General features: G+C 36.8%; 1 protein-coding gene across 1 annotated transcript; it reads right to left on the reverse strand.

Moving 5' to 3' along the window:
- Nucleotides 1-7,233: 7,233 nt before the first annotated feature.
- Nucleotides 7,234-8,624, reverse strand: LOC145616890 (protein FAR1-RELATED SEQUENCE 8-like). The gene is made up of 2 exons (XM_081671605.1): nucleotides 7,483-8,624; nucleotides 7,234-7,384 (listed from the first exon to the last, which is right to left on the reverse strand). Exons 1-2 carry the CDS (start codon nucleotides 8,622-8,624, stop codon nucleotides 7,234-7,236), a joined length of 1,293 nt encoding a protein of 430 aa, XP_081527731.1.
- Nucleotides 8,625-13,455: the final 4,831 nt, after the last annotated feature.

Raw genomic sequence — 13,455 nt, forward strand, 5'->3', positions numbered from 1 at the left:
GTGAAGATAATTATGCAATATAACCTCTTCTTCTTCTTCTATTCTTCCGATTTTATGAGTATCTATTTCAAAATATTAATCTTTTCAATTACACCATTTCATATCTATACAATTACCGAAATATTATGCAAAGTTATTACTTCAGTATTGTGTATGGAGACTTATTATTCAAATAATTTAAGTTATTTTTGTTTAAAGCTATTGCGTGTTCTCTCAAAAAAAAAAAAAAAAAAAAAAGCTATTGCGTGTAAAAATATTTGTTTACGTAAGGGGCCCTTTTCTTACATTATGCCTAGGGCCCACAAATTTCTAGGAACGGGGCTGCCTAGACGTGGCCTCCGTGCGTTGGCCATGCTTGCCAATGCAGCGGCTGTGCATGGTGCTCAAGGTGCAGCTGTGAACCAGGTCCCACAAATACCTTCCGTAGGTGCTGAGCTCATGCCTCTAAACGGTGTTAATGGTCAAGATCAACATGACCTTAACATTCCACCACCAGAAGGGCTTCAAGAGCCACACCAAGGGCAAGGGCCTGAACAGGTTCCTGCCCTTGACCTATGTTGCAACCGGTTGCTCACCACGTGCCAGCTGGGCTCGGTGTCCCCATTTTCTTCGCGTTGCAACAAGCTTAGGGAGCCGGAGGTGTACCTCAGCACTTCAATGGTGGCATTCCGACTTACAGTATTCGGGTAAGAAGTGCTAACTTGCACGATCATGGCATTACTTACGCTGTTGCTGCGAACGAGAGCATGCTTCGAGTTTATTATGATTATGCTGCAAGGGTGGATCTTAATGTTCACCAAATCATCATCAAGCGCTTTGACGTGGTTGTACCATCTTTGGGCACCGCCTTTGGAACCTGCATTCAGGACGGGGATGTGTTATCCGTTGAGCCTGTGGTATAATATCTCTTCCTACTCGAACTTATATTAATTTCATGTCACTGTTTTGGTTTTTGCGACTTTAGTCATTTATATGTAGTAGACTAGTTATTTATTCCTTGTGTTGCTGCTTAAGTAAATGCTATTATTTGATACATGCTCTGATCACATCCTAAAATATACCTACCTAAATATGTAGGTGTGGATTATGTGTATGTGGTTATTCGAGACAGAAATAACTCGAGCTAAATTACATGTGTTTACCATGTTCTTATGTGCTTGAATTATCGAACTGTTTGGAGTGTGTAAGTGAATTATATGAATTAATTGGAGCTTGTACTTAAAAAAAATACAAGTTGTTGTTAAGTATAACGATAATTAGTTTTTCCTCCTATGTTGTTGCTGTAATCATTATTAAACATATAGCCGTGTGATATGTGCTCTACGTATGTTCTTGTCAGTAATAAGGTTGCTACGTATTTGTGTTTTTGTTGAGCACTAAGATAAATTTTTCTTTGTCCCGTATAACCCTAGAACTCGGAGCATAACGTGGACACACGATTCAAGCGTTTCACTATCCAGGACCTTGCTGCTGTTCCAAGGGAGCTTAAGGTCAATGCTCTTCCCAGTGCAACTCTCTACGGTGCCTATGAGATGTGGGGTGCGCAGTACAATGTTGATCCAATCCACATGATAGGCTTTCATGAGAATGTTTTTGTCACCAGTCTCTACACTGTGACGGAGGCTGGAATTAAAAATAAAGACTGTCTGTTTGTGTTGCCAAACAATTGGAAGGAGGTGTAGTCGGTGTTGTGTTAGGTAATGGTGCTGTCTTATGCTTAGTGAAACTTAACAATGCGTAATGTTGGCTCATGTAGTTCTGCTAAAGTAGCTTATGTAAGGCTCAATTTTCTCTTTCGACTAGGCTATCTATTTATCGATGTTGTAGACTTAATGTTAGCTCTTATCTAAGTATCCCTAAGGTAACTTATTTTAGTATTATTAGGTGTTAAATGGCAAGCTTTAATCCTTGGCTAAATTTATGTTGATATCGTGTAATATGGCTCGAATATAAAAGAGCTAAGTTGGTTTGGTTATGTATAATTATATTAATATTATTAAGTAATATGAAATATTATTAGTAGTTAAGTGTGTTGGTGAAGTTCTTGGTAAGTTTGCTTAACATTTTAGTTGATATCATTATTAAATTAGTTCATAAATAATGAATAGTACCTTACTCTTGTAAGCTGATAAAGTACAACATAAATGTATTATCCATCAACCCTTATTAGATTAAAATTTTTAAATTTTTAAGCAAAACTTCCTTAACTGTAAAATGTTATACTTCAACTTGTAGGTTAGTTTCTAATTACTCCTTTACTTTTTGGTTGTTTTGGGTGAATGTTACTTATTTAATAGTTTGGTCCATTAGTAGTTCATTATTTGCTTGATTTGTACAAAAAAAAACTTAATGCATTCAAATAGCTCAAGGCCTTCTTACAACACGTATGATATGGTAACACTCCTAAATTGTAGTAGATAAATGAGGGAAAAGAAAGTAGCATACAAATTAAATATATTTACGGAAGAAACATATTTTTCTGAAATCTGTAGCATAAAATCGGATTGTATATCTTACCCTATAAGTTTTGTTTTTGTTGATGTGTAATAAGTGTATTACGAGTAATAATTTTGTTTCACCTTATGCTAAAAATTTTGCCTCTTGAATTTTGTTACTAATTTATTTAAAAACCCAAAGGGTACAGTTGTAAAGGTCGAATTTTAAGTAGAACTGGACTGAACTCCAGTTCATTTTCAAACAAATGTTACTTATGAAATCACCATTATCCAATGAAAAGCCACCTAGCTATTTTAAAATTATTAGGGACTTGTTTCCTTAAAGGACTTACACCCTCCTTCTCGACCGCATTAATGGATCACAACCACTCCCAAAAAAAAAAATAACTAAATAACCGCCTATAAAGGTTTACGCAAATCAGTACATTTGAGTGGAAGTGTAGTTGAAAATTAAGATACAAGTCACTAATAAATTTTTGTAGAGTAAAATGGAGTCTTTGGATGTACGCAATTCTTCAAACACAACATATGTTATGTCTAGGGATGACAACGGGTCGGATCTGGACCGAATGGACCCGGATCCAGATCCGTTTTTCAACATTGGATCCAGATCCGCCCCGGATCCGTCGGGTCTGAAAATTGAAGACCCAGATCCAGATCCGACGAATCCAATGGATCTGGGTCCGGGTCCGGGTCCAAAACGGGTCCTGCACAAAATCGCAAATTACATTAAAAAAAAACATAAAATCACAGCATAAATACGGTGATAGACTAGGCAAAAATAAAAAATACCAAGTACAAATAAACCCACAAAATTACAACATATAAACATGCTAGAGATCCATCAAATCAAACAAAAACTTGGACAGAAAAATCGAAAATAAAAATGAACTACTACCTTTAATTTATTTGCTCACTAAAGGTAAACAACAAAGAAATAAAAGGGAGTGAGGGGACTTACTTATCTGAATGGAGGCTAGCTTGCAATTGGAGAAGGTCATTGGTGTCGTTTTGCCGTCGATTTGACAAGCTAGGAGTATGGGGTGGAGAGTGGAGAGTGGAGATTGGAAAACTAGAGAGAGAAAGTTAGGGTAAATTGTAATGAAAGTGAAAGATACTGACTTTGGTTAATTTGGGCCGAAATTTGTGAGCTTGTGACTATTATAAATTTTAGTGTTTTTTTTATATATATAAAACGGGTAAACGGATCCGGGTCCGGGTCTGGGAGTTAGACCCGGATCCAGATCATTTTTTTTCAGCAGGACCCGGATCCGACCCGGATCCGACGGGTCCTAAATTTGAAGACCCATATCCGTGAAAAACGGATCTGGATCCACGGATCCGGGTCGGGTCCAGATCCATTGCCATCCCTAGTTTTGTCATGGGGACCGTCTTCTGGTGCCTTTGGAGCTACAAAGGGATGATCCGTTGTTAGGATCACGTTCAACATCGGTTGATCTCGATGAGTTGCTAATTGAGCAAATAAGGTCGATGGAGTCTTCTGATGATGAAGTAGCCGTGGGAGGAAGTGATTTGTTCTTAAGGAACCTGTTGTTAATGTACCCTCATTTGTCACCATCACCCTCGTTCAGGGAACACAAACGTGAACGTGATGAGATTTGTAGGGTTAATGGTGGTGTAGCAAGACTTCAAGAACCGAAGACCGTGTGTGGTACCACTATGGTTGACTTAAATGTGCAACCATCCTCACCAGAAACCAAGAAAGAAACCAAAAGGTTTTTCGGGCTTGTTAATTTCTTAAAAAGGGGAAGAGTGGCAAAAGGGTGAGTCAACGTTGGTGGAAAGCGAACCCGTGGTTTATGGAGCGAGTAATGAATGGTGAGGATAATTCGCATATGGAGGTTAGAGGTCAACTAGACCTTAATGTTGCGGCAGATGGTGGTACAGTACAAAAGTGTAGTAACAATGGCCGTGGTTGCTCCAGATCTTTGTCATGTTGGTAGTATGGAATTTGGCTACCGTATGTGGTTGAATCTCCAGTTCCGGTTTCCGTGTAAGAGTTTAAATTTAAGTTGCTACACATAACATTGTTATGTCTAAATTACTATGCAGCTAAATAATACGTATCGTAGTATAATGTCATTAGTAAAAGTTCCTGGGCCATGACCCATATTATGTGTGAGGATGTTGCTCTTATCAACATAATTATTTTGCTGTATTAGGTCCATAGTGATTTTGGGCTATAAGGCCATTATTTTGTCAACGTGTATTTGGATGAAAAACCCGTCTTATGTCATATGGTAGAATTCACTAATGTAAAATGGGCTAAGACCCATGTGTAAGTCCGTAGTCAGTACTTAGTACGTAAACGTGTAATGTGTTACTGGCCCATGGCCCAAAATATGAGGATATGTGTTTAGCTAAGATCTAATTTTGCTCCAATGTTAACGTTCAACATTTATTGGGCCAAATCACATAATATATGGTACTATGTTGTTATCCGGTTGTAACTGAATATGGGCTTCTCGCCAAAAAATTAGATGTCGTGTTTTGGGCTAAGGGCCGATTTATTCTACTTTGTCAAATTATTAACATCAAAATGGGGTTGGAACCATGGATTGGTGAATTTACACTGCCAATAAATTGCGGGCGCATACGCATGTCGAAGTGTAGTTTGGAGTACAAATGTTGCTCCATTAACAAAAAAAGGCATGTCTTGATCTGTTACGGTTTGCAAAGCATTATGTTACCTGTTAGTAAAGTAGAATAATAGTGTGACATTATTGTTGCATGTAGAGTATATCGTACCCCTAAAGTTTGCAAATGATTGAACTTAACAACGTAAACAAACAAGGCGAAAATGATTTTAACGACCCATAATGTAAACGTAAAGTAGCCCCGATGCTCAGTAGTTGTTGGTTTGGTTCATAATGTGTCGGACAGTCCAATTGAGCAGTCTTGCAGGCTGTCATCCAAGTCAACCCAAACAAAATGCCCAGAAGAAGGGGTCTGTTCAGCTTGTGGCAACAACAAAATGTAAGTTGTTGGTACGACGGTAAAATGTCCCTATAAAAAATCGAACCCCAGAAGAGTATACTACCTTATTCTGCCCATGTTTTTTTCGCTTTGGAGGAAGGGCAGAAGAGTATACTACCTCATTGTCTCACAAAGCGTTTCAGCTAAGTCGATGGAGCAGTCCACGAGCAGACTATCAATCTCATTCATTTTGTCCAAATTAGTGGATGCTGTACTACGACCAGCCTATTTACCGAGAAGCCGATGTTAACCAACAATCACTTTTAAAAAACAAAACATTGACAAAAGGCTGTTATTATGGTTACCTCCTTTGTGGGTGTAAATAATTGACCCCATCGGCGAGAGAGTCCAATGGAGCACTCCCCTATTAAACTATGTTCCTGATCCATATTGTCAGTTACAGCGACAAAACGGGTTTGCCTAACCTGTAGACGTATTAACAGGTCATTCACTTCACTCTAGGTTTATTTTAAAAAAAAACAAGAACACCGTACACATGACTAAGTAATGTACATCTCACAACTATGCACTTACCAAGTTATTCACTATTGGAGTCTTTTCCTTTTGTGGGGGTTTCCGTGCGTTCACTTGACCATTGTTCAGCTGAATAATTAAGTATTATACTACTTGTCATTGGAAATAACCTAAGTTCACATCAGATGTTGTAAACATATACTTCCTCCGTTCTTTTTTACTTGACCCGCTTTGACTTTTACACTATTCACCACCCCTCCTTTGACCGTCTTTTGTGAATAGTATGTAAGGAAAAACATATTCATGTGAGATCTTTTTGAATTTGTCTCAATAAGTACTATCATAATATATAAATTTTGTAATTTTTACTTATGGAGAATTAAAGTTATTGACCGATAAAGTTTTGCATTGGCAAGCGTGATAAAAGAAACAGGTCAAGTATATAAAAACAGAGGAAGTAGTACGTAGACAATTTTTGGTTACAATACCTTTTCCTGGGGAGATATGTGACACCGCTTCTTGATGGGTTTTGTACCCTTTCCAGCTTGAGTGGCGTTGTGTTCACCACTTCGATTTTTCTAATACACCATCGTAGGAGTTGGATTTGTTAGGGAGCTTACCGATGACTAATTGTGAATTGACAATTCCCTGAAGTAAACATATACTTTGAACATAGCTTACCTTCTTTGCAAGACCTTTGTTGTTTGACTTTTTAACACCTTTTTCACCCATTGGGGGGGGGGGGGGGAATAGCAAGTTTGGCACCACCCGTCTTATGTTGCTTAAGAAAAGTAGTGAAATGGGTTATAACGATGTAAATTAATGAAAAGGTGTCATTGGAAATAAGTTTGTATAGGTGCCTATCAGTATGTGAATAGTACCTTCTTTCCACCAGTTGTTTTGCTTTGGTTCTTGACAGGTTGTTTACCCATTGGTGGGGGAATTATTAAATTTGCACCACCCGTCTTTCCACCAGTTGTTTTTCTTTGGTCTCTTGACGTGGTACGCAGTACATCATTCTTATGCATTCATTTTGAACCTCTTGAAACTTGATGTCTGTGTATATTTTTTGGAAGACCTTCTCCACAAGGAAGCCACTGACAACTCTTCTTATGTACTTGGAGCACTTTGCATCCGCATCTATGTTGTCCCGAATCCGCTTCTTCAATGCCTTTTCTTATTTCACTGGAAATTCAAAAAGTTTAGTGTTTCGGGTAAGAAAACCATCGAAAAAACAGTTTATACTTTCAACACGTTGTGTGGTCTTCATTCCAGCCCAAAAAAATTCCTTCATGAATGCGGGCACCTACATGTGCCTCTCCGTATATATACTGCTGAGCCAGTCATTGCTTTGCAACTCGTATGACACGAAAAATTCAGACCATCTATTTTCAAACTCTTGAATTGTGAAACTTTCGTACACAATTCTCTTCAACATACTCTTAAAATCTTTGTACCTAAATAACAAATATCATGCTAAATCAGCCATAACTTATATTTTAATACACTAATAAATCAGAATATGGTTTTACACTCTATCAAGTAGTACACTAACTTGTCACATTTACCAAGTTTTTCAGGATTCTTTCTCATTATGTGCCAGATGCACCAACGGTGTCGAGTACTCGGCATCACCTCTTCAAGGGGCTTGCGCATAGCAGCTGCCTGATGTGTGAGAATGGATTTCGGGGGTGTGTTATTCATGCACTCCAACCAATGCTTAAACACCCATCGAAACGTATCATAATCTTCATGGGATGCAAGTGCACATCCTAATAAAATTGATTGTCCGTGGTGGTTAACACCAACAAAATTTAAAAATGGAAGGTTATACTCATTGGTCAAATAGGTTGCATCAAAACAAACCACGTCGCCAAACTCCTCGTATGCAGCACGACTTCTTGCATCAACCCACAACACGTCTTTTAACCTCCCTTCTTCATCGAGCCTTTGTGTATGGAAAAAATTTACATCCCTATCTTTCATTTTTTGGAAGAAACGCATCATTGCAACCGAGTCGTGACCCTCCATCTTCGCCCTCCTGTTTTTATAGACCTCATGCTGGAGGTCTTTAACTGTTAGTGCTACACTACCAGTTCCATCCTCCTCAATGCCGAGACAACCATGAATTTGGGTCACCGTTACCCCTCGATCAAAAAAGGTAAATAACTGCTTCCGAGCCATTGAAGTTAAGTACTTCATTCTATACTCTTTAACGAGCCTTGCCAAGGAAGGATTAGGAACATGATTTGAATGTTCGAACTCAACCCTCTTTATTTCCCACTGCCCATCATGATTGACACTTGCATATAGCATCGCTTTACATTCACATTTCTTAGACCTTCTTTTACTCCGACTCAAATTGTCCTCCCCCACAATCCCACCCACTACACCACCTGAACCACTCATTCCCATTGCCTTAGCCCTCTTCTTCGCTTCCCTTTGCGCCCTCATGTCAAGTTTGCCATAACATTCACATATCCACGTTGTAGATATTCGAACTCTCTCCTCCCCTTTTGAGTACGCACCTTGAACCCTACTCACTCCAAATCCAATTACCTCAGCATATTCTTTGTAATACAACTCCACATCTTGCCATGAATTAAACACCATGCCAATCTTTGGTGCTTCCAAATAATTATCGACATTACTCGCAACAACGGTTTCTACTGTCCCATCAGTTGTAATTGGGGACATCTAATCGGTCCCTTGCTGGATGCGTGTCCTGTGCTCACCATCTACACCAGGAATAACTATGTCGGCATCTTCACCGCTTATTCTATCATCCCCATGGTCACCCTGTTTAGAATTCAACAACCTACACCTCACTTCACTACCCTTGTCTTGCAAAATAATACCTTCACAAGTTGCACCCGATGATTCTAAACCGTAATCCATTACCGCCAGCAGTTTATCATACAAACCCCCCACACCAAGCAAATCTACAAACATGCAACCAATAAGCCGGATTGCACATAGCAACATTTCAATATTCAATCGTATCCAAAAACCCCTAAAACCAGTAACATTGTAATATGCACAATCTCAAATCAAACTAATATACGTCACTTTAATTTAATCTGGATAATTATATCGCATGTCATCACTACCTAATTCGCACAAAGACAATCAAGCAGATTTATTTGACACTTGTGATGAAAACCACGACCAAACCACGGCCAACCCCTGATCCCCATATCATATAGATCATCTCCAAAAATAAAATCATGCATTCACATAACTATGTCGTTATCTTATTGCAAAATCATACTACAACTATTTAAATGCACTGATCTACAATAACAATGTCCAAAACACATAAACTTACCGGATCAAAAGACGAGATGACGAAGATTAACCAACACTAACTCGTGCGACTGTAACTTTACTTTTACCCTCTTTGAGCATCTCTGGTGGTTTTGACTGGAGCTGCCCCTTCCATTCTGGACTTCGTTCCCGAACTACAACCAAGTAGACATAGAAAAATCTTATTTAACGGCATTTAGTTATGTTAACGAACATTCGATAGCGGCTTCACGGTGTTAATTTCCAACATGTCCTATTACTCAGCAGAGTACTGACTTGGCTGCCTAAGTGGCATAACCACTGTTCATCTTATTTACGATATACCCCTATGATGAACATTATGCGTTTATCTTGAGGATGAATGGGGGCCTCCTCCAATTATGTTTAGTAAACTAATACTTGTTCTGGTAATTGTTCTGGTAATTGTTCTATAACTCGTTTCTTTGATACCCTTCTACAAAACAAACAAAAAAGATTATATATGTGAAAATTCATATGAGGTATATGATTAAAATAAATTCCAACAAAAATAAGTATTTCAAGAATATTAGATATTGTTTTTAAAAAAAAAATGTTAAATCTCAAGTTTGAAAAACGAAATGAAGGAAATTGCCATTCATATACATAATTGGTAATATGGTACTAAAAATCACAAATATATAATACTCGAATAGAAGAAGAATGGTATTAGAATGCAGAAACATTCATCAAACTATATAATCTAACTATCTAATTGAACAAAAAATTTGATTACCAAGATTTCTTGCTCGTATGCACAGTAACTTGCAACTTGAAATCATCTTAACTCAACTTAAATACCTTTCGGTTTCGCACATGCAGGGGGATTAAGCTTAATCATCTTGTGTTTGCAGATAATTTGATTGTTATGTGTAGAGGAAATGAGAAATCTGCTAAGATTATTTTGAGAGGCTTTTGATGCTTCTGGATTGATAGCTAATGAGGGCAAGTCAAATGTCTATTTCTGCAATGTGCATGAGGAAGTGAAGGATAGAATAATAAGCTTTTCTGATTTTAAGGAGGGCCAACTTCCTTTTAGATATATGAGAGTGCAAGTTAATGCTAAGAAGCTCTCAGTTGATGATTTTCAGATTCTGATCAATAAGGTTGTTGCAAGAATTAGAATTTGGCGAAGTAGATCTATTTAACTCTGTTCTTCTTTCCTTGCATACTTATTGGGCAAACTTATTCATTTTTCCCAAAAAGGTGTTGGATGGAGTTATGGATGTGTGCAGAAAGTTCTTATGGAATGGTAGGGCTATTTTCTTTATAATATTCCTATTGCTTGGGATATCATCAGCAGACCAAAGAAGCAGGGTGGCTTAGGTGTTCATGACTGTCACATTTGGAATGCAACTGCAATGGGAAAGTATGTATGGGATATTGCGAATAAGAATGATAGCTTGTGGTTAAGATGGGTTTGTCACCATTACATTAAAGGCAGAAGTTGGAAACGAGTGGGCTGTCTTGGGCAAGCTAGTTGGCAATGGAAGCAAATCTGGAAGATTAAGGAGAAAATTAAAGATGGGTTTGTTGGAAATGTGGCTAGTGCTTATAAATGGATGCAGAAGCTGAAGTTCCTTGGTGCAACATGGTCTGGAACAGACATAGCATTCCAAAGCATAGATTTATTGCTTGGATGGCTCTGTGGGGCAGACTGAGAACTAAGGAAAAATTGAAGCAATATGGTGCAAAGTCTGATGATACTTGTCCTCTTTGTTCTCAAGGTGCTGAAAACATTCAACATTTATTTTTTCACTGTGATTACAGCAAGAAACTTGCTCAGCTTCCGCAGTGAAGGTGCTAAGTTTCTCAGAATCAGTTATCTACTTTGGAGGATTGTAATACTTGGTGTTGGAAGGCTAAAAATAGATTCCAGAAGGCTGTTTTGCATGCTCTTTGTTCTGCCCTCATCTAAAGCATCTGGCAGCAAAGAAATGAGGCTGTGTGGAAGAATAGAATGCTTAGACATGAAGTTGTAATTAGTAGGATATGTTATGATGTAAATTATAGAATTGGTAGCTTAATTGCTATTAGAGGTAAGGCTAGTGATTTAGCTTGGCTTAAGCTCATTTGCTTAGGGGTTTAGTAGCCTCAATGTAAAATTTGTGATTGTGATTAATAAATTTTGCCTTTTCTTATAAATAAATAAAATAAAATAAAATAAAAAAGCTTCTTCGGAACACTAAGGAGTTTCATAACACAATCAAATGCTGAAAAACCTTGATTAAACAAACAAAACAATCAATTGAAATAACCAAACTTAGGTTCTAAACATGAAATCTTCGACTTAAATTACAATGTAAAAGGCAATTTGAGATAATTATACCTGACTTTCTTTCCTATGAATTTGGGTTTAATAAGGCGTGGTGCTTTTGCGGCTTTCCATTTCTCATTAACATGTCGCTTTTTCAGCTCTTTCTCTCTCTAAAGTACAATTCAGATTAATTTGATTTATAGCATTCAAATTTCAAATGATTTAACCTTCTTACCAAGATCATGCTACATCTTGATGATTTAAGTGGAGAGAGTAGTGATGTTTCTAATGAAAGAGGTTGATGGAGTATAAAGATTCATATGATGTTGAATTAGAAATTAAACCCACAAATTAATCAGAGGAAGTGAGAGGGTCACAGGAATGTAGGCGGTTGAACGACAACATATAAGTACGGAACTAGGGATAGGTTTTTGGTGGGTATTTATTTTTAATTTTTTTATTATTAATATTAAACTGATGGCAAAAATGAAATGAAATAATTGTCTCTTTAAAATAAATGAAATAATTGTCAATTGGTGAAATGGGCGTCAAGATACTCAACGGTTGCAAAAGAGCACAGTTCTCCTTCTTATTATTTTAATTCAATAATTTATTTTTATGGGTAAAAACAATAGAGAACGGTTAGGTTAGATAACCGTTCTATATTCTATTAATCACACAACGGTTATGAGATAAATGCGTTATATATACTTTTATAGTATGGTTTCCAAGTTAACCGTTTATATCTTGTGTGTCTTAAACTAGATTTTGTAATAGTATTTAATTTTCTCCCATGCTTCTTTGGGAAATTCACACCCCATAATAGTTGTGAAAATTTCTTCCAACACGGCCCCATGTAGACACACAAGTGCCCGTGACTTTCTAGCAATCTCTTCATCATATTTTTTGAGTTGGGCTAGTATGAGATTTTGTGGAAGAGGGGTAGGATCAATATCACTCTTAAATACATCCCATAAATTCATAGCTTTCAAATAGGATTTCATTTTTATAGCCCGTGATTGATAATTTTCACCTTTGAAAATGGGAATTGAAAGAGAAAAAACATTTGGGGACATTTTGATTGTGTTTTTTTTTTTTTTTTTTTTTTTTTTTTTTTTTTTTTTGTAAAAAAATAAGCAGTCAACAAATTTGTTAAACCTCACAAGCACTTAGAATCAAATAGCTTTTATACCAATTTGTTGGAAATAAAAATGCAAAAAAATAGAGGAAATTTGTTTAAAGAAACTAATGCTTTCTCATTTAATTGAAAACTAACATATATGCCTATTATATATGCTTACGATAGGAAGAATATAACTGAAAAAATAGAAAATTGAAAAACATGTAACCTAACGTGGGATAATTGTGTCTATCATGCAACTAAGCCACTAACTATCTACATGGAATACTTGTTGATAATGTCCATGATTATAGCCCCACTATTACTGGACTTAACTTCCTAATTTGACTAAGTTACAATATTCAAACTAAATAACAACTAACTTTGAAGCACTAACTTTAATTCTATAAATGCCTCCCCAACCAAAGTGATGTGACGATAGGTTGCCGTTAGTTGGGCCGTCTAATCAAACAATAGGTGTGACGATAGTTTGCAAGTTGAGAGGTGGACTACGGGGCCCAGTATTAATAATGCCGTGACATTTGGGAATTAAAATATATATATATATATATATATATATATATATATATATATATATATATATATATATATATATATATATATATATATATATATATATATATATATATTGATACTTATTAGCCATCCACTAAAAAAATTGCCTAATTTGCCTAATTTAGTCCGGTTCGATAATAGTTCTAAGATTTCTTCTATGAACGGGCTGAGAGATCCAACATAACCACTCACGAAAGCTTCTTTCATCATCTTTGCAGACTTCATTTGCCAAGAAACTTTGATTCCGTTCA

This window comes from Chenopodium album, chromosome 26 (assembly GCF_948465745.1).
Source record: "Chenopodium album chromosome 26, dcCheAlbu1.1, whole genome shotgun sequence".
In the NCBI taxonomy this organism is placed as follows: Eukaryota; Viridiplantae; Streptophyta; class Magnoliopsida; order Caryophyllales; family Amaranthaceae; genus Chenopodium; species Chenopodium album.

Excerpts from the sequence above, each read along its gene's own strand:
- LOC145616890 (XM_081671605.1), bottom strand. The coding sequence starts at position 8,624 with ATGTCCCCAATTACAACTGATGGGACAGTAGAAACCGTTGTTGCGAGT. Across the intron at positions 7,385-7,482 it reads AAACTTGGTAAATGTGACAA|GTACAAAGATTTTAAGAGTA; the intron begins GTTAGTGTACTA and ends TTTGTTATTTAG.